The following is a 24,534-nucleotide window of genomic DNA, read 5'->3' on the forward strand; positions in this document are numbered from 1 at the left end:
TAACTATACGTTATAAGTTTGGTATGTCAAATTTTTTCTAAATGTCTATGACAGTTGTTTTCAAATCTATATTATATGTTAAGGTTTAAACATGTCACGGGTGATGCGTCGTTTGTTTACAAAGTACCATTAATAACTAAAACATGGCTAACAAGCAATACAAATGTTACTTGTTACCTTTATTACATTTTAATACATTACACAACGTTAGGGTCTATACCCTTCATTTAAATCATTTAGTTTTCAAATAAAAAAAGTATATATATAAATATGATATGAAGTAATACAATTCTATTTGTTATTCCCGTTAAACAGTACCTCTTAAAATGTGTTGGACCGCAACCAAACCGCCGCATATGTTACTGAATTAATGTTATCATATTCCTGAGTTGATATTCCCGTCCACCGGACTGGTAAACAACTAGTTGGTTGATATTTTGGCAATGTTAAACTCGATTGAGTTGCAAACAAAAATGACTCATGGGTGTGGATTTTGGAAGGCAAATCCGAGAGTTTCAACGCGAAAAGGGTTAGATTGGATCTTGAACGGTTCCAAGGCGGTACTCGCACATTCGGGTTATTCCCTTGGAACAACTGGGACCTTCCTTAAAGTTAATTATTTTGTGTGGCATGCGGAGTCCCAACTAAAGAGGACTTAATATTTCAAGGAGTGGATTTGACAAATTTGGTATGTGATAACTGTAGCCTCATAGATGAATGTACAAACCATCTAGAAGATAGTGGCATGATGGGTTGCCGACCGAGTGCCTTTCCCATGGAACAAAACACAAGACTTGCAGGAGTTGATGAAGAAGTTCGCATCGACGCAAACACGCACCGAAGACTTGCTGGACGACTTTAACTAGACCGGACATTACCTGCGCGGTTAATGTTCTAAGTCAGTTCGTTGGCGACCCAAGAGTAAACCACATGAAAGCGGCTATGAGAGTACTAAGATACTTAAAAAGGCACTCCGGGCCAAGTTATATTACTTTCAAAAGAGGGCTGAATAAATTTGGTAGGATATACTGACTCTGATCGGCATGGATGTCCCGACATGAGAAGATCGAGAAGTGGCTACCTACGACTCTTTGCTGGGGTACCGGTGTCATGGAAGGCAAAGAAGCAATCAGTTGTTACGTGATCCTCGGCAGAGGATAAAATACCGTGCCATGGCTACTACGGTGAGTGAGGTCCTTCGGTTACGTTGGCTGTTGAAAAGGAATTTAGGTGTTGACCAAAATAACCCAACACTACTGTTTTGTGACAACTTAGCGGCAAACACATTGCAAACAACCTGGTATTCCATGAAAGAACCAAGCACGCAGATATAATCATTGCATACGTATACATATAACTAGCTTATTTCCATACACATATGTACAACATTAACATACATATACGCATACTAGAACTGAATCACTGATCATTACCCGGAGCATGCATACTAAACAATTGAACATGCATACTAAACAATTAAGAATCAACCACATTAACACAGCCTTCTGTAATTGTCTCATAACCAGAAGGCGATGTCAACACTCTTTAAAGTATTAGATATTTCAAGTTGGTTTTTGGAAAAAGTTTTGAGACCGTGTTTGGACTCATGAGAATCCAACGGGTAAATGGGATCGTGATACCCACGGAAAACCCATGAACCTAACAGTTATTGAGTCATCTGATACCTCGTGAGTATCCGATAGTGTACTCTATGGGACACCGTTTTACAATAAGGTAGAGAAGTCTGAGTATTAAAAGTCTAAAACCCGTCCCAAACCCGACCCATGCAATGCCACTATAAGGAATTTAATTATAACAATGCATAATTAAACTCTCCTAATAGACCAAGAACACAGTATGGCTAAACTATTCAACAGATGCAAATTATGGTGTTACAACTAAGAAGTTACAAGTTACAACAAGAAGCAATTATTAATATTCAACTTATATTTTCATGAAAGGAAAAAGCTACAACTACCTGTAAGTGAACTGATCCGCCTTGTGATTTATACATTTCTAACAAGTTAAACGAGTAAAATAAAAATAAATTAGCTAAAAAAACACGTCAAAATCCGTCTTCTACAAAACTCAAAATCTGAAGCATACCAACAATCTCTTCAATTCTTGGATGAGAAATCCCACCAACAGTAAACTTCTCAACATTCCCTTTAACCTCAATCAAACTATGTCCCGGTTCCTTCTTCATTAAACTATCTTTCAACTGTTTTCTTGCCTCTGCCACGTCGTCCCACATACTCTCCGAAGCATAAAGATTCGACAACAACACGTACGGTGAAGTAGAAACTTTATGAATCTTCAAAAAACGCTCAGCTGTACGCTTTCCCACAACAACATCACCATGCACCCGACACGCAGACAATAGACATCCAAGAACAACCGGATCATGTTCAAAACAATACTTTTCCATACACTCTTCCGCCTCCTTCACCCTCCGGGCCCGCCCGAGCAAGTCAACCATGCAAGCCACGTGGTCAACGCTCGGAACAATCCCATAACTTTCTTGCATTTCCCTAAAGTAAAACTTCCCCTCTTCCACACGTCCCGTGTGGTTCAACCCCGTTAAAAGCGCGATATACGTGACCGAATCCGGTTTAACTTTAAACGCCTTCATCTGGTCAAACAAGTCAACCACGTCCTCTCCGTACCCGTGATTTGCAAAACCCCCCATGAGCGTGTTCCACGAATCAATATTACGAAACCCCATTTCGTTAAAAACGGTGACCGCGTGTTTTATCGAACCGCATTTTGCATACATGTTAATAAGAGCGTTACCGACACCTATATCGTAAGTTAACCTCGTCCTAATCAGATTCCCGTGAATTTGTCTACCGAAAACGGATGATGCGAGACCCGAACATGCAGCTAGTGCACTCGTGTATGTGAAATCATCGGGAATTAAAAGTGCTTTTATCATTTCTCTAAAAACACTTAAACCTTTAACACGATCAAGATTATGACAACACACGGAAATAAACGTGTTCCACGAAATAATATCTTTTTCCTTAATCAACCCGAAAATGTTCTCGGCGTCTTTGATCATATTAAACTTTGAGTACATTGTAATTAACACGTTTCCAACAAACGGTATCGAGTCAAGATTGAGTTTCAGCGCTTGACAATGCAATTGTGACCCGACCCGGATATCATTTGGGTTGGTACAGTCTGCTAAAAGCGGAACTAAACTAAACCGATTCGGAAGCAGACCTTGTCGACACATAAGTTTAAACATCTCATACGCTTTCTCACCTTGTTTGTTTTCAACCAACCCTGTAATTATCGCGTTATACGCAACCGTGTTCCTTTCAAAACTCGTGACAAAAACCGACAATGCATCGCTAGCCAGTCCACATTTCATGTAAAACGAAACAAGCGAGTTCGAAACGAAAGAAACATCCGCAAAACCTAAAACAACAGACAATGTGTGTATTTGTTTGCCTACATTAACCGCAATTAAGCTAGCGCACCCGCGAATCACACTAGCGAACACGAACTCATTCGCTTGGTCACGTTTCATTCGGGAGAACATGTCAAGTGCATATAAGGGTCGCCCAGCTTGGTCATAACCCGAAATCATGGCAGACTAAGTTACGAGGTTTCGTTCAGGCATTTCATCGAACAGTTGGCGGGCATTGTCGATTTTGCCGCATTTGCCGTACATGTTGAGGATGTGATTGGATATTATGGTGTCTGATTGGAAACCCATTTTGATGGTGGTGGCATGGAGGGAAGACCCGGGTCGGAATGATCTTGTTTTAGAGCATTGATGGAGAAGTGAACCAAGGACTTCAGGGAGCATTTGTGAAGTGGGTTAAAAGTGAAGGTCATTACTTTGGTAAGTGGAGATTAATGTTTGTTGTGATGATTTGTGGGCTTTGGGTTTTGAATTTATGGAGGTGTTGCTGTAATTTTAAGTTTTAACCGAAACCCGACCCGTTAAAACCCACACCCTATATAGTCAAATAAGCTAAGCCTTAGCAGCTAAAGTTTACGAACACCCCTAAAGAATGAAAAGCCACCTCTAATCGATTTTTTTACAAATCGCGGTCACCGCCCTAACTAAGCCCAAGCTTTGACACTGCTAACGCCCAATACATTCAGTTTTACAAGCTTTTAAAGTCTAAATAGTTTGTTTAGACTGACTTTTTATGTTTTAACATTTATTTTGTCTTCGATTAATGTAGCGCCTTCCGATCAACATTGCTAGGTTGGCTATAGTAGATGAATCACTGACTTTGGATATGATGCAACAACCTAGTGGAGGCATAATCGATCCGATCCATTACTGCACAATAAAAACACATCAATTGAAAATTGTGCATATTATTCGTAACTTAGTTTTGAGTAGAATTTATATGGATGCATATATATATAATAATAGCCACGTCCACTACATATTTGGAATTTTACAAAAATAGTATCCTAAAAATTCTAAAAGCAAAAACGAAAAAAGAAAACAAAATTTGCTAAAAAATAGTAATATAATAATAAAATTGAAAAACTATGTTCTTTAACAAAAAAGTGAGCCAGTCCTATTACTAGTTGGCATAACCCCATGCGTTACGCGGGACTATTTTGTATCTATGATTGAGTTGTAATATAGTCAAGACAACGAACGATAAATTGGTAATCGACTTAATTTCGATGTAGTCCAAACAATACATATAATTTTATTTTAGACAAAATGGCAAAAGACGTCCTTTATGTTTGTACGGTTTTTCAATTGACGTCATGTGGCAAACTTAATGACAAAAAACATCCTTTGTGTTCAAAAAACCTTGCATGATTCGTCCTTTTCACTAACGAGGGTTAGTTTGTCTCGTTAAAACCAGTCATGTGCACCTCATGTGAGAGCAATTTAGTCTTTTTACCCCCTCGGGGGTTATTTGTGTAATTGACTTAAAATTTTGGTATTTGAGTAAATAAAAATTTTTCTCTTTTTAACCCTCATCTTTACCCAAACTTTTATAAACACAACAACCACACACTAGTCCACCCACCATCCACCGTCACTATCAGCCACCATCATCATCATTTCACACACCAGGCTCCGACCTGCCGTCGGCATTTTCCAGCGAAAAATGACAACATCTATCCACTATTCCACTCTCTTTCTCTCTCTCTCATCCAAAACCACCGTCACCAACCAACCTATCACCACCTTGACCTCAACCCCCGTCACCCACCTCTACTACCAGCCGCCACCACCGCACCTCCACACAAGGCCCATAACTGCATCTCGGAAAACCGGCCGCCACCACCACACCTCTAGAAATTAGAAGAATCAAGATTAGATATGAGAAATTAGACGATACATAAGATTAAATCTGAGAAATTAGACGCTAATCAATCGCTTCAGTCATTGATCCCCTTGACGGAAAACTGGCCGTGGTGGTGATGATGATGTAGATGACGTGGCCAGAATAACAACGGGCCAGGAAGCGTGGCGGTTGATTTGGTGTGGTGGCGGCGATTAACTAGGTGGTGGTGGTAAAAAGGACCCAACAAGCTCGTCGTCACTCTCATCCCCATCACATGTACATGGGATTTTTCGAAGTGCTTCTGAAGAAGTATAATTAGCAAGATCTGTATGTATATATTTTCTATAATGGTTTCCTCTCACCCTTTGTGGTAGATGGAAGGTTGATTTGGTATGGTGGCGACGGCGATTAATTGGGTCTCTGGTGGAGGTTAGTGGTGGTGGTTTAAACACAGAAAGAGAGACAGAGGGAAGGAGAAAGAGAGAGAGAGCCTTTAGATATTAAATTTATTTATAAATTTACAAATATACCCTCATGTGCATTGCACATGACCAAATTTAATGAAAATATTTAACTGGGTTAGGGTAAAAGGACAAAACGTGATAAAGTTGTCAAATAAAAAGGATGTTTTTTGTTATTAAGTTTGCCAAAGGACGTTAATTGAAAAACCGTGCAAACATAAAGGACGTCTTTTGCCATTTTGTCTTTATTTTAAGACTTATTACAAGCATGAAAATATGACAAGTGGGATGCCAATTTTAAAGTGCTAAAAAATGAACGTAGTTTTAACACAAGTCATATTAACTTAGACAAATTTTATGATTGCCTTATTTATATAGGTTTACATGCTCATGCCTCTACAGTTGCATGCAAGCGTGGGGAAATAAGGACTTCAAGCGGACGCGCCTTGGCATTTGTCAACCCACGACTTGCGCTCATATCAACGGGTGCATCATTTGGAGTCGAAATCTCAAAATTTTGTAGCAAAGTGGCTAAAACCATATGTAACATTCGACCTCCCAAACCAATTCCGGGACAATGCCTTCTTCCGACCCCAAAAGGGATGAACTCAAAATTTGTCCCTTGCTTATCTAGCACCTTATGTTTAGGGGTTAGAAACCTCTCTGGTTTAAATTCGCATGGGTCCAACCATATCTTTGGATCACGATGGAGCTTCCAAGTGTTGATTAATAGCCACGTGCCTTTTAGGATATGGTAACCAGCTATGGTGCATATCTTTCGTAGTGGCTTCGTACCGGGACAAGCGGTTTTGAGAGCGGAGTCTAGGAAGGTTGCTAAGCATGAGACATCGTGTTTGGAGAATCAGCACGTGTTCATTTCATTTGCCTTCGACACTTTTGGATCCCTAGCTCCCGAGGCGGTTCGCTTCTTGGAGCGGGTGCAGAAGGTGGTCCACAGTGACTCGCAGAGCCCGAGGAACCAAGGATTTATATTTAGTAGAATAGGCTTTGCGATTCAAAAGGGGATAGCGGCGTAGCTTGTTGCTCGCTTACCCATTATCCAGATGTAGTTCGGTTTGTGTTATATATAAAAGGATCAATATTTACTTCTCTATCTTTTCCTACTTGTGTGTCTAGTTCTTCTTGGGCCTTTCTGAGAGCGTATCGATTGTTTAGTAGTAATGAGAGCGTCCACGTTAATACAACAGATGTTGTATCTCCACCACCCGCAATAAGAGACTGGAAACATGTTAATTACAATGCATATGACTACTAGTAAACATGTTAAAATCAAGACAAATAGATAAAGGTTTCTAGCAGGGCGAACCTCACACGTGGCTTTAATGATGTTATCAGCATCTTAACCCTCTTCATCATCGTCTTCTACTACTTGTATCATCACATCCATAAAGTCGTTTGCCATTGTAGAATCGCCAAAAGATCTTTTTCGTCGATGCTCTTCTAACCATTTTCCAATCATCGTATCGAATTCCTTTGCAACTCTTTTCATATTCTTTTTATGTCCCCCTAGATCCATCCAAAATAGAAAAGGAAAAGCGTCATCAACAAAAAATTTTCCTAGGTATTGAAACCGCTCCCTTATCAATGTACGACAACTCATCCTCTCATCCTCATCCTCATCCTCATTTCCCACTCCTCCAGTGTATCTTTTTCCGACTATCACTTGAAGCACCGTATTCATAACAAGTTCCCCAAACCATTTCTTCATTTCCACCAACACTTTCCCTTGCCCATCTCTCTTCTTCATGCAAAGCTCATGAATGTTTGTAATTGCGCCTTTTAGTTCAATCAATCGAACATGGCTAAGCTGGTCGAGACGACTATTAGACAACAACTCTTGGGTGATGATTTTGTGTATTCCACGCCAATATGGACCATAAGGAGTGAATGAAAAAGAAGCACCACCATGCCACAAAATCTTTCCAGCGACGTAATTTGGACGGTCTGAAACAATCACATCATGGGTAGTAAAGATCTCCTTAAGCATCTCCCAGTTACTCACCACCAAGACTTTACGTACGCCAAACCTGACCATGAAGATGGGTCCATCTCGGTCAGCCATGGATGACAAGGTTACATGGGGAAGATCAGAACCTCTAAAAACTTTGTAGTGGCCTATTATAGGCCATGCACCACTTGCTTCACGTGTTGTAGAAGTGGTTTTGTAGAAGAATGATAAGAAGTAGAGGACTACAAGTATTGCAAAAGTTTCAAGAATGAGTGTGTAATTCTCTTGCATAATGAAAAGATCCATCATGAGACAACTATTAGTTTGTTTGTATTAAAAGACTGCAAATTGGTGCCTAATTAACATTTTTTAAGAGTATATTTATAGTCATTGTGACAGACACAGAACTAACAAATTTAGTAAATTAATAGTAAGTCTAGTGTGTTTATGGTCGATGTGGATTGGTGCAAATTATAAGTTTGGTGGGGGTATGGTAGGTTATACTTACCCATCATAATAACTTTCTTTGTTTGTGTGCTAATAGATAATATTGAAATGATAGTTCAGTTTTTAACCTGAAATATGTGATTTCACTACTAGAAAACTGCTATGTTTCCCACAAAAGTTTCCGACAAAGTACCAACAAAAGAAGTTTTCCACAAATCAACTACAACTTTCCCTCAAAAACAAAAACAATAAAACAACCAAAAGTTTTCCTTCAACTTTCATACAATATAGCGACAAACATTTAGTTGTTGATATTTCGTCGGTAATAATAAGTAACTTCCAACAATACACCGACAAATTTTCCACAAATCTAATTTATAAATTTTCAATTCGTTTAATATAAATATAAAACAAATTACCTTTTTTATTTATCATTTCAAATTATTTTTTTTCTAAAATTGTCAGAAAATCGTCGGAATATATATGTATTTCCGACAAGTTTCCCACAAACATATTTTTCTATTTTTTAATATATCTTTTCTAAGTTAACTTATTTTTTAAATATCGATCTGATATATAAAATAAATATTTTCGACAATTTTGCCACCAAATCTCAATTTTTATTTTTTAGTTTTTTTATTATACTTATTATAAATTAACTTGTTTATTTAATAAGAAAAAAATTATAAATTGTCGGAAAATCGTCGAAACATGCATACATTTACGACAACTTTCCCACAAATCTGTATTTTTATTTTTAAATTCATTTATTATATTTAACCATGAAACTTATTTACTTAATAAACAATAATAATAATATCATTTTATAAATAGTTGAAAAATTGTCTGAAACTTTTCATATTTTCGACAAGTTTCCCACCAATTTGTATATGTATTTTTAATTCAGTTTCTATATTTATTATATAATGTTGCTTGTATTTCTATTACGAAAGAATTGAGTTTTTTTTATTTATTATTTTTTATAATTTAAAAAGCATTAATAATTAAATGCATGTATGTTTACGAGTGTGTTAGTATGCTTGTGTATTCGTTAAATTTATTTATTAGTTCATATAAGTTATATTTGTTCGTTTAAACTAGTATTTAAACTAGTATGACTAGTTCAAACCAACTCGTTAAGACGTAATATGACATCATAAATGCCATATCAGGTTATTAAGAGAGCTATCAAGGCCAAATATGGTCTATTAAAATAGGTAAGACATTTTAAAATCTTGTATTACAACCTGATACAACATTTTAAGATGTATGACATAAAAACGATAATGGACTATTAAGAGTTATTAATGCTCAATATGACCTATCAAACAAGTATGACATTTTATTTCCCGTTAAGGACTAATATGACTCACTGCAACTAATACAACATTTAAAGATCTAATATGATATATTAATAGGCTATAATAGACCATTTAAAGATCTAATATGCATTACACATGAGGAACAAATTGGTCATTTACCCTTTTAATTATATAACCATGTTAACAAGTAAAATATACATTTTACAAACTCTTATCTCCCTCTCCCTCTCTATCTAGATCACTGCCATAGTAGAAACCACCACCATCAACTTTAGCAGCGGCTACGGAGGGTTGCAGATTAGTAGTAAGAAGATTGTTCCGGTGAATGACGAAGCCGATTGGAATTCGAACCATGGTCAGAATTTTGTCAAAAAATATGTCGTTGCAGAAGCACCAGGACTCTCTTTTAACACCCCCATTGTCATTGATTTTTGATTCAAAGTTGTTAGGTCTTTAGATACAAAAAGAAGAGGATAGGGTGTTACAGGTGGGGGAGGCAATCAGTGGGTCCTTGATTGGCGATGGGTAGTGGTGGCTGATTTGGTGAAAAAGTGGAGGAGATGGTGGTTGTTGGATGGTAGCAAGTGGTGGTCTAGGGGTGGGGTGGGGTTGGGTGAAGCGAAGAACACATTATTTTTTATTGTTTATTTTTAGTTAGTAAAATGGTTATATAATTAAAAGGGTAAAATGACCAATTTGTTCTCATATGCAATGCACACGACCAGACTTAACGAGAAAAACTAAACGGGTTAGGACCAAAGGACAAGCAGTGTAACATTTGAAAACGTAAAGTACAAATCATGTCAATTCTAAAGATAAAGAACAACCAATGATGAAATTTGATACAAACATAAAGAACAGTCTCTGTAATTCTGTCTTTCTAATATAATCCAATAAGCAAGTATGACCTCTTATTGTCCTTTAAGATATAATATGACTCACTACGAGCTGATATAAATAAAACTCAATTCAAAACAAACTAAAAAATAAAATTACACAGATTAAAACTGATAATTAAATAAACGTCTAAGAGTTAACCATCTAACAAAGAAAAAATCAAGTGGTGCCATGTCAGCAAAAACAAATTAAAAAAATGTGTGTTTGTGGTGGGGGATGGGGGGGTGGGGACGAGAGAGCGCCACATCATACATTTGGTATTCTTATATATATATAAACTTGTCATCCACACATTTAATGCGCAAAATATCGGATTTCGATCCAAGGCCGATTTTTGATAGGTAATTACCATTGAACGGGTTTACCCATCAAATAAACGTCGTTTTAAATTTTAAATACCAAAATACCGTCTCAATTCATCCTATTTCATTAGATTCGGGATGTGATATGGTTCCGAATGATGAACCGGATATGGACAGTTCCAACAAGATTTCACAGCCGATAGTAGTAGAAGCTCTAAGGCCGCTATTCCTGACAAGGAATAGAGTAAGGCCTTTACCGATCCTGAGTTAATGAGTTATCCCTTCCCTGCCCCCATCGAGAAATAGAACTGACTAATCCTAAGACAAATGGTCGAGAAACTCAACGACACTATTCTTGAACAACTTGGGGCCGGGCCTTCTTTTCGCACTATTGCGGATATGAAAAGAATGGGAAAAATCGGATTCAGTTGTCAACTGTCCCTATCGGAAATAGGATTGACTACGGATTCGAGCCATAGCACATGGTTTCATATTTTTTATATGTTAATTTGATGAATTTATCTTTCGTGTTTTATCTATCAAGTTTTACCAACGGTGTCTACACCGTAACGACGTTAACAATACTGACTGAGTTCGTGCCAACTCATCGTTATAACGCTAAGATTTTACCAACACCTGGTTTCAACGCCGCGTCGGGTAAAACAATAGTTTAATATAATATATGTATAGTTTTACTTACATTAATATTAGTATAAAACTTGTATAGGTTTTAATTTTTTTTTTGAACGGCCAACTAAGTAACGCCGGGTACCCCGTACGCGACCCTCATTGGCTAAAGGTAGCCCGAGCTGGCCACTAGTCCGGACGGACGAAGCCCCTAGCGGTCCACCTGTTGAGGGATTCACCGGATAAAACCCGACCCCCACGCCCGCCAAACGGCACGACAGCGAGGAGCCGGTAAAACCGGGTGAGATCAGGACTCGAACCCTGACAAGCTAGGGTCATCCCTTGTAAAGTGAGTGCATTAAGCCACAACCAACTTATGTATAAGTTTTAATTTCATATCCCACCAAAATGAAGTTTCACAAATTCTAAAATCCCTCCAAAATCTCTAATTGTTTTTTCCTTGAAAATACTTTCACCCTTTCTAGCCATAACCCACGAAACCCCCATCATCCCCCCAAAGCCAACAGCACCGTCTGGGCTAAAGAACTCTTTCTTTACTCGGGTATATCTTCCATTTTTATGAGTTGTAGTTAGGATTGAAGAAAGGAACAAATTATATGAATAGCAGAGTTGTTTATGAAAAGCCAACTGTATTCATCTATTTGAATTGTTATTGTGGGCTGGTGACATCAGTTCGCTGCTTTAAACCTTGTTATGATAATGTCTGTTGGGTCATTAATTGTAGGAGGCTTTTGCAAACTAGTAGGCTTCACTTAGAATTATATGTTGGAGACTTCGATTAATATGTTTGTGATCAATTGTTTTAGGGACTGATTTCAGTTTTAATAAATGCATGTGTGTGATGCTAATTGATAATTATGTGTGTATTATGTTCTTTTATATTTTATTATCAGTTGTATTATGGTTCTAATTAACTTTATAAACTTGGTTAAATTGATCATGCCATGTCATAATTTGTTCATAAACATTGAAGCTTGGTTACAAGTGATTAAACACAGATGATAATACTTGCATTAATGTATTATTTTTTGTAGTTTAAACCTGATGAAGTTAATGATATCATCAAAGAAATCAATGAACCTGGTTTCTCTCCGCAACATGTTTTTTGTTGTTGGTGAAAATTACATGGTGATCCATTCCAGTAGCTATCATCCGCGGAAACTGGAAAGGAGGTAATTTTTACCCATTTACTTCAAACAAGTTGATTTAGATTAGTTTTTATCATTAACAAGTTCAATGTGTTCTTGGTCTTTTGTTCTCATCTTTGTGACCTATTACTTAAGTGGCGATAAATGCAATTGTGGGGCACCGACGATGGACATGGTTCTAGGGCATCAGCAGTGGGCAACGATCTGCCTGCTTAGCCGTGGACACAACCAAACATTCATGCTTCACTCCTGCAACATGATGAGTGTTCCTATTTTATTAATGTAATTGCTCTTTGCTTCTATTTGATTAATCTAGTTTGAGTTACAGGGGACACAAATTTTGTAGAGTAAATTTTTGTTAACCAACATGTACATGTTCATCATGTGTTTAATGAAATGCATGGTTTTTTAAATTAGTTTTGTTTAAATTTGATCAAATCTTTAAATACATATTGTTGTCATTGACACAGGTTGGAATTGCTTTTTAATAAGTCATAATAGGTAAAAGTTGCTTGCATGCTCTCTTTGCCACTTGGAGAATCTTTTAGGAAAGGAGAGAAGGTCTAAAACTGGACTGCATGTGTTTTAGCTGATTTGAAGCCAAGGTAACTCCTAGAAATGTTTATTGAGTTTATAAAATGTTTGGTTATCAGCAAAATAATGTGTTGCAATCATGGAGTTAGTTTAGGGGATTATTTATTGGATTTAGTATTTCACATTAGTTGATCTCAAAGCGAATAAATGGTTGTTTGAATAAATGATATGTATATATATATATGCCTTTTTGCATTATAGTTCAAGGGATACCAATTATTATTGCATTAGATGAGCTGTATATGGTTTTCTTTTGATGTTTTTTTGGAAAGAAAATTGTTTGACCCAAACCTATTTTGACCACAACTTATTTTGACTTGTATCAATTTTGTGCACAGCCCTTTTTGAAATGTACCTATTTTGAGCATATGTGTGTGTGTGTATTATGTATTAATTGTGTATGTTTCACAAATTTTAGGTCCAAGATGTTTGATCCGAATTACAAAAAGAGTGGGATGCTCGAGACAATTGTCAAACAGTTTAGAACTGAAATCGGGAAATGAAAGCAGGAACAAGAACGAAACGAACTAGAACGGGAGCGGGTCTAACGAGACACAAAGGAGCAAAAGAAACAACTTGAAGAATTTCTGAAAAGTGGATTAGTAATTGTATTTGTTAAAATATGTGTTTGGTTGTAAATTGCGATTTATATATTAAAACAGGTTTTTTGGGATTTTTTCTGCAATTTTTTTTAGTATTTTATCGTATAATTTAAAGTTGTCGGAAAGATGGCAGTATTATATAATATAAAAAAAATGAAAGTTTTAGAATTGTAGGAAAATTGTTGGCTATGCAAAAATAAAAAATAAAAGTAAAAAATCAAATTTGTCGGAAAATTGTAGGTGTTGAAAAATAAAAATATTAATACAAAATACTAGTATTTTTGATTTATTAATGTATTTTGTAACTATTAATAAATGAAATAAATATATAATTTATTAAAAGACCAGTCCGTAGGAAACTTGTACCAATTTCGTTGGAGGGTAATAAAAATACAACTGTCGAAATATTGTCGGAAATTATCGACGGAAATTTTGGGTCGCTAATTTGAAGGAAAAGTGGTCTATACTTTGTCGGAAACAGCTTTTCCTACGAGGATTTTCGACAAACAGTTTTTGTCGGAGCCTTGTCGCTAACGGCTTGTTCCAACAATTTTCCCACAAAATCTGCTGTCGCAAATATTTCTGTTTTTTGGTAGTGTTTAGGTGATTTATGTTATTAAAGCGCATTTTGGTTTAGTGGTATTAAAGACTTGGATAGGTTTCTTCAACCGGTGTGGATTTAAGTTCCGTGTTGAGAACGTTGGGAGTTTTTGTAACAAAATAGGAGACTATAGAGGTAGGGTATCAAAAAAATCCAAATACACTTAAGTATCACCCACGGGTTAGAGGGAAGCTCCTCATATGACACCCGCGGAACGTATGGATACCCGCATAACCCACTAAAGGAAGAACGATGGTCAGTCCTGGGAACCATGCGCGGAAGCATCCAGGCACCCTCAGAGATCATCCGCGGGGTAACATATTCACCCGCTAGGATACTCGGAAGGCAATGCCACAGGACAACTGTAAATAACCAACTACCTTCTAGAAGAGCTACCAAGGTATACGTGACCCATCAACCAATGAATGAAGGACCTATGGCCAGGTTGTTATAACCGTGCACATGGCCAGGGTTATAACTCGTCCTATCATAGAGCGACACGTGTCCATGTTGTTATACCTATGCACATGCAATTTATAGCTCAACCTATCATATGAGGACACGTGTCTAGGTGGTTACGAGAGCATCTTTTAGAATGGGACAGCTAGCCCAATCATATTCCGTCAGTCTTCGGCTATAAATACCATCACAATCTCCTAGAGGTATTCATTCACTCCCCACTATCTACTCTAAATACTTAAGTACTTTCTCTCTATCGGAAGTGTACTTATTCTCACGCCGGAGGGTGGTTACGCGAAGACCCCCCTCTTGTCCTTCCCGTAACGAGCTCACGGTGTCTGTTTTGCAGGTTTCTGTCACTGGACTTCGGGAGATTGTGCTCATATCGTTGTTGGTTGTTGTTGTATCCTACCCTGTGGACCCATTGGATCTAGGATCCGTTAAGGGTAGTAGATCCGTGTTTCTTCATTGGCGACATCCGTGCTTGTGTTAGAACTGTGATAATCTCTTGTTTATTCGTACAATATGAGTCAATTTCACGAAGGGCCGATGGGAACTCCTGCACCTGTTTCATGAACTACTGATGATGTAACACCTGGAGGTTTCACCCTAGGTACCTTAGAGCGTGTTACAATACCACCTGGTCCTACTCCAACTGACTTAGGACATGTCACGGCGCCGAGAGGTTCTAATCCTGGTGACCCGGGACGAATCATGAGAGAAACTCGCCGGACTCGCTCTGAACTAGGTTTAGAAGATGATTCTGACTATTAAGACCCGATGAGAGCTCATCATCGTAGTTCTAGAGCTAGAGGACCCTTGTCTCCTGACGAGTGGTTCCGTATTCAGCAAGAAAACGTTGCAGCATAGTACAAGCGTCGAGTGCATGACGAGCGACTCCATGTTCGTGCTCTGACTTATGATGAATCTCCCATAAGATCTCTTTCTCTTCCCGCAATGGCGAGGAGGAGCCAGATCCGTCATAGCGTTCAGACGGAGAGAGATCCTGAAGAAGTCTGGAGAGTGAGCGAGCGTCCTCGCAGGGTCATGCGTGTACCTGTTTACGTGGATGAATATGAAAGTCATGATTCAACGTATCATCCGGGTGACATCAGTTGTTACAGCGGTGGTCGCAGACTCCATTTACGAGGAGGAACTAGTTATCTGCGAGCGGTAGCTCGCAAGGCGGGCTATTATAGTGATACCGAGGAAGACTTTATTAAGCCATACCGTCCAGCCGCTTTCGCTGAAAAATCAAAATTCATTTCACGTATTGCAACAGCTCCGTTCCCGGTTAATGCGAAATTTCGAACGTCTGTGGGAAAATACAACGGGAGGACTGATCCTAGTGATCATCTGTTGAATTTCATGGTTGTGGGAGGAGTCAGCGGTTGGACTCTCCCCTATTGGTACCACATGTTTGCTTTAACATTCACCGGGGCAGCACGTGAATGGTTTGAGAAACTGCCGGATGGACAAATTAAGAGTTGGGATGACTTTGTTTCTAAATTCTCCCAACACTACAGTCAACAGCGAAAACACACTCGTGACCCATCTGAAATATTGGACGTGGTTAGACGAAATAATGAGTCTATCTAAGACTTCATTACCTGGTTTAATAACGAGAGTCTCAATATTGGTGGGGTAAGTGAAGATATGCTGCGGGGAGCTTTCCGCAAAAATGTGAAGAGCAATGAATTAATTTAGACTCTAACTGGTAGAGATGGAATGACCACATCTTGGGAAGAAATAATGAAAGCAGCAAAGTTGTTCGCTAGAACTAAAAAAACCTTGGGTGCTGAGTGCTGACAGTCAAAAACAGAATCCAAAGGTGGAATTTCAAAATCCGCGGCCAAATAAACAGGCGAAAGGAACAATTTGGTCTAGGCTCCAGCCATCCGCAAAGGTATCAAAACCATTCCATGCCAGATCTTTGATCGGTAATAAGAATAAACAGAATTCTTCAGCGCGGTCCTCCAACAATTGGACTCCATTGTCGAAAACTCTGTTAGAAATTCTTACTACTGAAAACGTGAATTTCAGAAAATCTCAACCACTCCCAAGGAGATCATTCCTTGATGCCAAAAAACACTGTTCATTTCATAATGACATAGGGCATAATACAAACGAATGTGTAGCCCTAAAAAATGAGATTGAAGCAGCTGTGAAATCAGGGGCATTTGGTCAAGGGTGCAAAACCAGGGACTAGTAAAGCTCCCGCACAAGATAATTAGGGACTGTCCAAAAAACAAGTTAAAGATCTGAATGTCCACATGATTCAAGGCGGACACAGAATTGGTGGGAAGAGGAAAGAATTTTTGGACGAGGAGTGGAAAAATTAACCAGTGATCTTTCCACGAATTAAGGGGGGACCCTGCAACAAGAATCCTTTGATAATCACCGCCTTCTTTGGTCATTATCGTTCGCAGTATATTTTCTTTGATACTGGTAGCACTTCGGACATAATGTACGAACAATGCTTTGAGCAGCTAGATGAAGAAGATAAGGTGAGGTTGAAGCCTATTCATGCACCTGTATCTGGATTTGGGGGTGAGGTGATGCACCCGCGAGGGGCTGTATCTTTTCCGGTCACCCTTAGTGACGGAATTCATTCAAGAACAAAAGACGTTGAATTTTTGGTTTTACCAGCAAAGTCCAAACATAACATCATCTTGGGGCGGGAAGCAATCGGTGACTTTAACGCTCACCCGTCCACATCTCACGGTGCGGTAGGGGTACCAACACGCACCGGTGTGGAAATTATTCATGTTAATCGACACTGCTTCGCAGCAGAAATCTTAAAACCTAGAAAAGTTACAAAGCAGACTCAGAGAACTAAGCCGGAGAAATGGGTATTGAACAAAAAATTCCCGGATCAAACAGTCGTGATCGGACCTGTCATTTCGGAGATAGTAAGAACTTTTTTGAAGCAGTTGTTAACTAAGAATATGGACATCTTCGCTTGGCAACCCGCGGACATGACTGGTGTCCCGCGGAATATTGCGTAACACAAATTAAGGGTAAACCCGATGTTTACACCAATTGTTCAGAAGAAGCGGAAGATGGGCCCAGAACAAACGAAAGCTATGAATGAACAAGTACAAGATCTTCTTCATGCTGGAATCATTCGTGAAATCAAGTATCAAACATGGGTGGCTAATCCAGTCATAGTTCCAAAGAGTAACGGAACATGGCGGATGTGCATTGACTTCAAGGATTTGAATAAGGCATGTCCAAAAGATTGTTATCTATTACCTTAAATTGATCTTAAGGTGGACACGGTGGCCCCGTTCAAGTTTAAATGCTTCCTCGATGCCTATAAAGGTTATCACCAGATCCGCATGGCGGCGGGTGATGAGGACAAGACAGCGTTTCGCACACCAAGGTACATTTTGCTACAAAATGATGCCTTTTGGATTGAAAAACGTGGGCGCCACATATTAGCGACTGATCGATCAAGCTTTCAAGAATCAGATTGGTTAAAATCTAGAGGTATATATGGATGACTTGGTGATAAAAAGCGTGAAAGAGGATCAGATGTTGAGAGACATCGTAGAAACATTTGAGACTTTGAGAAGTATCAATATGAAATTGAATCCAGCCAAGTGTTCCTTCGGGATGGAAGAAGGGAAGTTCTTGGGAGTCATTGTTATAGGCACGGGTTTTAAGGCTAACCCGGATAAAATCCAGGCAGTAGCCCGCATGCCTTCTCCTTCCTCCCTCAAAGAAGTTCAGATGCTTAACGGGAGATTGGTTGCATTAAACAAATTTTTAGCAAACCATGTAGCCAAATCTTACCCGTTTGTTTCAACTTTGAGAAATTGCCTCAAGAAGGCACAGTTCAAATGGACCGCGGAAGCTGAACAAGCATTCCTGGAGGTCAAGAAATGATTAATGGAATTACACACTTTGATAGCACCATATGCGGGTGAACCTTTGGCGTTATACTCGTCGGCTTCTAATATCATCATTGGGGCCGTACTACTGACGGACTGAAAGAATGTTCAAACACCAATCTACTATGTCAGTAGGACGTTGTCAGACCCAGAAACCAGATATTCGATGCTTGAAAAACTGGTTCTAGCACTAGTTTATGCTGCCCGACGTTTCCGCAGGTATTTCCAGGGTCACCCAATCAATGTGTTAACTGGGTATAAACTCAAGAATGTGCTAAGCAAGCAGGAATTGTCTGGACGGTTGGTGAAGTTGGCTATCGAACTGGGTGAACATGCGATTGAATATAAACCCAGGCCAACAATTAAGGGGCAAGTATTGGCGGACTTCGTCACTGAAGTTCCGCAGCACAAAGAAAAAGAATGTCTAGTAGAACAGCAACCCCAAGTTCCTCCTGAACAAGTACAAGTCTGGTCATTGTTTACGGACGGAGCTTCAAGCAACAAGGCATCTGGCGCACGCCTAAGGCTAGTCAATCCTGAAGGTCATGAGTTTACTTACGCCATCAATTTACACTTCAAAAGTACTAACAACGAGGCAGAGTATGAAACCTTTTTGGCGGGCTTGAGAATAGCTAAGAAGCTAGGGGTAAAACACCTAGAAGCACGGGTGGATTCCATGTTGATCGCAGGATAGATTAACGAAACTTATGAAGCAAAGAAAGATGTAATGGCTTCATACTTGTCGCAGGAAAATGATTTGATCCTTCAATTCTCTTCATGTAAAGTTATTCATATAAAGAGAAGCGAAAACAAATCAGCGGATGCCTTTAGCAAGTTGGCTTTAACTAATTTCGAGCACTTCACTAAGGACATTCGCATTGAAGTCCTAGATCGCCCGTCCGTCCCGCAAAATCAGGTTTTGGTAATTCAAACAGGTGTCGAGTCTTGGATGACGCCGATCTTGGCTTATTTGTCATCAGGAGCCCTGCCGGCAGAGAAGGCCGCAGCTCGGAAAATACGACACAAGGCCTTAAATTACCAAATGAACGATGGTGTTCTGTACCGAAGATCCTTCTTGGGACCACTGTTACGATGTGTGGAACCTGAAGACGCGAACTACCTAATAAGGGAAGTTCATGAAGGCATTTGTGGCCTCCACGCAGGCCCAAGGATGGTGGTAGCAAAGCTTATGAATGCTGAGTATTACTGGCAAGGGATGCATTTGGATAGGGTACAAGAAATCAAAAAATGTGATTCTTGTCACCGCCATGCTCCCAACACACTGCGCCCGAAAAACGAGTTGTTCCAGTGACGTCCGCCTGGCCGTTTCAAAAATGGGCTATTGACATCATGGGATCTTTCCCAGAAGCCTACGGACGAGTCAAATTTTTTATTGTGGCCATCGATTACTTCACTAAGTGGGTGGAAGCCAAGCCAATTGCATCAATTATGGCATCAAGTGTCAAAAAATTCCTTTGGAAATTCATTATCTGTCGGTTTGGTCTTCCGCAAGAACTTGTGAGCGACAACAGAACTCAGTTGCGGATAGCGGGTTATAAGAGTGGTTGAACAAACTTCAAGTCACTCAGATTTTCACATCTGTAGCTCATCCGCAAGCCAATGGTCAGGTCTAACGGACCAATCGAACAATCAAGGAAGGGATCAAATCGAGATTAGGTACTAAACGAACAGGCTGGGTTGACGAATTACCTCATGTACTTTGGGCCTTTCGTACCCAAAAGAATTCTAGTAATTCTGACACCATTCAGTTTAACCTATGGCACTGAGGCCATCATCCTGGCTGAAATCGGGATTCCATCTGCACGAATTTTGATGATCAATGAAAATGATAAAGAATTGCGGATGAACCTAGATCTCCCTGAAAAAAAGGAGGGTATTGGCATCGATCCGCGAGCATAACTATAAACGCAAACTGTAGAAATATTATGACTCGCGGGTCCAAAAGTGAACATTTGACGCGGGAGACTTCGTCTTCCGCAACAATGAAGCTTCTGGCCAAGAGCCTCCGGGCAAGTTGGCCCCAACTTGGGAAGGCCCTTACAAAGTTAAAGAAGTATTATCCAAGGGCGTTTACAAGTTAGTAAAGTTGGACGGGACAGAGATCCCCAGAACATGGAATGTGGCACAACTAAAGAAGTGTTACATCTAGCAAAAAATACTTTTACCTTTTATTTTGGCCCGCATGCCTAATAGACTAGTTGAAAGACGTTTAATGTCGTTGTCTCTAATTCAGTTTGGTTTATGCCTTTTTTATGGAAAATTCTATTAATCCTACATTTTAGTTTCATGTAACACACACTTTCCGGTCCGCATGCTAGACGGGATTCATGTGTTTTTATAACAAGTAGTATGTAATCTTTATTTACAAGAAAGAAGATCCTACAAACACTTATATTATGAAGAATAAAACAAAATGTACCGGATAAAACAAACTTCTTATTAATGTTCAAATGGGATTACAGAAGATGTTAAGGACGATTACAAGAAGGACGAACACATGTGATTTACAAAAATATACAATTACAATGCCGCGTCTTCGTCTTCCGCGTTTTCGTCTTCCGCGTCTTCTTCATCTTCCTCATCAGTTGCTAGAAGGGCCTTCAACTGATCAATCCCATCTTCTTTTTCCACAAGCTCAGATATTTGATCTTCAATAGTAAACTCCAAGTTATCAAATGTCTTCGTCTTCTCAGCAGGAATTTGGGCGGTGTCCTGGCCAAGCAAGACAAATTCCCCGAGAGGTCTTTTCTCTTCTGCAAATTTAAGACCTTCCTGGAAACCTGTCTGGCAACCAGCCTGAGAAGACGCAATCAAGAGTGTTGCGAGACAATTTTCCAAGTTCATCGCCCTCCCGGATGTGGGCAATAACCTGTTAAAGCAACAGATATGAACAACTGATTTGGATATGACTCTTTACCTTAATAGAATTTACAAAGAAGTAATAATCAACTGGGGGACTCCTTCCGCCAACAACCATCTTTTGTCCGCCTTGGCTCGGACAAGATCCATTTTGTGCCCAACACAGTCCAAGGCTTGCTCCCTGTTCTTGGCAGCAAGGGTAGCAAGGCGTTCATCCTTAGTGGATGATTCAACTTTAATGCCTCCATAGAGGCTTTGTACTCATCCAATTGCTGCTGAAGGGTTGATCATCTAGAACCAAGTATGCACACAAAACAAATCTTTCACTACACATGCTCAAGCCGTAGCTTAAGTTTTCAACAATACAATAAGCATGTTGTTTCTATAATTTCTACAAGGTGTTTATGTACCAAACTTTTCAGATCTTAACAACCCATAATATAGTCCTAATCCATCCCTTTATCATCCTTTAAACGAAAACATTCTTGATTCTTTAACAACAAAGTTTCTATATTTATTTTATCAACCTTCATTCAATTCAAGCTTTCAAATGTAATTAGGTGTAACTTATATCTATCTCATTCAACTAGTTTGATAGAAAACTCTTTAACAATTTATTAAACACTTGTTCTTAGATTTTCCATTTACTCATTAACAAAGTTACTATTACTAGCAAGTAGCAATTTTTAACAATCTTGTTATTATCCCAACAATCTTTACAATAGAGTTTACTAAAGTAATCCTAACCACAAGTCTTTAATTACTTATAAAAGATTATGTTCACTTATCAAACCAACTTACAAAACATTTTGTACAACTTACAAAGTTTCTTTTATTAGTAAGTCTTACACTAATTCTTGTTTGTTTAAGTTATCAAGTTTCATGCATTCTAGTACTTCTAGTTGATTTTATTCCTTAATTTCCATATGTCCCATTCAATCACTTACTTTGTCACTTTCAATCCATACCAAAATCAATATAAGACAAGTATGAACTTTATGATCAAAATCAAGTTTTTCTATTAATTGCATGTGTAAGTAAACTTTTCAAAATAATCAATCATCAAATCTCTACACCACTTTTGTTAACCCTTTTTCCAAGATCCCATTTACCTTTTCAAAACCATTATTAATATTACTTACAACTTTTCAAGTAATCTTTGGTAAATCAACTATGTGGGTTTCAAATTTAACAATCATTTTTAACCATTTAGCTAAGTAGATAATTAACAATCTCCCAACCATAACCCATACCAATACCCACGACCCATGTGGGTATTTTTACCCATAAACCATTTTCAATCTTTTGACCATTTTCATACTTACTTTCACCATTAAAACAATACTTAAACCCATTTGTTAAACAAACTCAAGTAAACTCAATATGGACAATCTAAACAAGCTAATATGCAACCATAACAAGTCCTAAAATCAACTAAACCCATCTTATACATTTACACACAAACTCACGGGTCACACACATGCACGCATACATCCATATTATACTTGCATGCATATTATCAAGCATACTAAAATCAAAATTTATACATCATATAACAACTAATATATCAAATCTTGAAGTAGGTTACCTTGGATTTTCGGATTGGTGACTAAAGGAAATATAGTATGGCCTTTTGCTAGCTTATAACTCCTTCCTTAGCTTCCTGATCTCCTATTCTTGCTTAATCTTCCACCAAAACCCTTAGTATTCAACAATGGATGTATGGTGATTTTTGAAATGGTGATAATATGAGGATTATGATGGTATACGGTTTTATAGGGAGAGAGAGGGGTATAGGATTGATGAATTGTATCCTAGGGTGTTGTGTTGGAGTGTTATCGTTCTTACAAGTAACCTCAAGTAATCATTGTACGTATGTATATAAATAATATTATAATTCAAGTGGGTTGGGGTTTGTGTGAGGGTGGGTCGGCTGGAACAAAGGGGGGGAGTGGAAGGGTTTTTGTGATTAATAATAATATAGGTGGTATAGTTTAGGTGTTAAGGTTTAACGTTTATCTAGCTAAATGAAGTCCGTTTTTAATAATTTTCATCAAACTTTGAGCGAAACTAGATTACAGTCAATGTCTGCCTAAAAACATAATTTTCTAAAAGAACTTGATGTTGGGTCCTTACGGTGTCCTCTACTGGCTTTCGGTTACTTATTTTCTAATTTTTGTGATTCGAACCTTCTAAAATTAAGTTTATATACTATCTCTAATATCCTAATATAATATTTTAATTTTTTTGAAGTCATCTTGACATGTTTATGAATTTTTTTTGTTTTGAGTCGTTACCCGGTGTCAATTTGTACCGTGCTTGCTACACTACAAAATTTAACTTTTTCGGGCTCCATATTTTAAAACTTAACTAAAATCAAAGACTTTTAGGCAAAATATTGTCCCTATACGTTTATCTCACTAATTAATGCGCGATTACGGTTAAGATAATTACCAGATTAGTATAGTTTTTGGCGGTTGTCACAGGAGACTCCTTCGATCGTTGTTTAAGAAACCTAAACAAAATGTTGACTGGGTGTGTGGAAGTGAACTTAGTACTCAACTGGGAAAAATGCCACTTTATGGTCAAAGAGGGCATTGTTCTCGGTCATAAGATATCCCGAGCAGGACTAGAAGTTGATAAGGCAAAAATCAAAACCATATCCAAACTTCTGCCACCAACTTCAGTCAGAGCCATTAAAAGTTTTCTAGGTCACGCAGGATTTTATCGCTGATTCATAAAATATTTTTCCAAAATTGATAGACCTATGACCAAAATTCTGGAAAAATATGCACTATTCGTCTTCTCTGAAGAATGTGTTGAATCATTCAACATATTGAAAGGCAAAGTTGTCAATGCACCAATCATGACTATACCTGATTGGATCCTTCCATTCGAGATCATGTGCGATGCAAGTCACTTTGTAGTTGGATCCGTACTCGGACAATGCAAAGAAAATTCTTTTCACCCAATTTACTATGCTAGTAAAACTCTTAATGATAAGTTATTAGCAGTATTTTTTGCCTTTG

At 38.4% G+C, this 24,534-nt stretch overlaps 1 protein-coding gene and 2 pseudogenes across 1 annotated transcript; 1 reads left to right on the forward strand and 2 right to left on the reverse strand.

Annotated features, from left to right (window-relative positions):
• Nucleotides 1–1,845: 1,845 nt before the first annotated feature.
• Nucleotides 1,846–3,870, reverse strand: LOC143598919 (pentatricopeptide repeat-containing protein At2g33680 pseudogene; annotated as a pseudogene).
• Nucleotides 3,871–6,128: 2,258 nt separating this feature from the next.
• LOC143598921 (cytochrome P450 CYP82D47 pseudogene) lies at nt 6,129–8,015 on the reverse strand (annotated as a pseudogene).
• Nucleotides 8,016–19,352: 11,337 nt separating this feature from the next.
• On the forward strand, nt 19,353–19,937 carry LOC143598922 (uncharacterized). The gene has a single exon (XM_077077011.1). It carries the CDS (start codon nt 19,353–19,355, stop codon nt 19,935–19,937), a length of 585 nt encoding a protein of 194 aa, XP_076933126.1.
• The last annotated feature ends 4,597 nt before the right edge of the window (nt 19,938–24,534 follow it).

This window comes from Bidens hawaiensis, unplaced genomic scaffold, assembly GCF_021521415.1.
Source record: "Bidens hawaiensis isolate Kalapana, Puna unplaced genomic scaffold, B.hawaiensis_p1.1 tig00051275_1, whole genome shotgun sequence".
In the NCBI taxonomy this organism is placed as follows: Eukaryota; Viridiplantae; Streptophyta; class Magnoliopsida; order Asterales; family Asteraceae; genus Bidens; species Bidens hawaiensis.

Bases quoted from the DNA above. Each gene is read 5' to 3' on its own strand.
- LOC143598922 (XM_077077011.1), top strand. From the start codon at position 19,353: ATGGCTTCATACTTGTCGCAGGAAAATGATTTGATCCTTCAATTCTCT.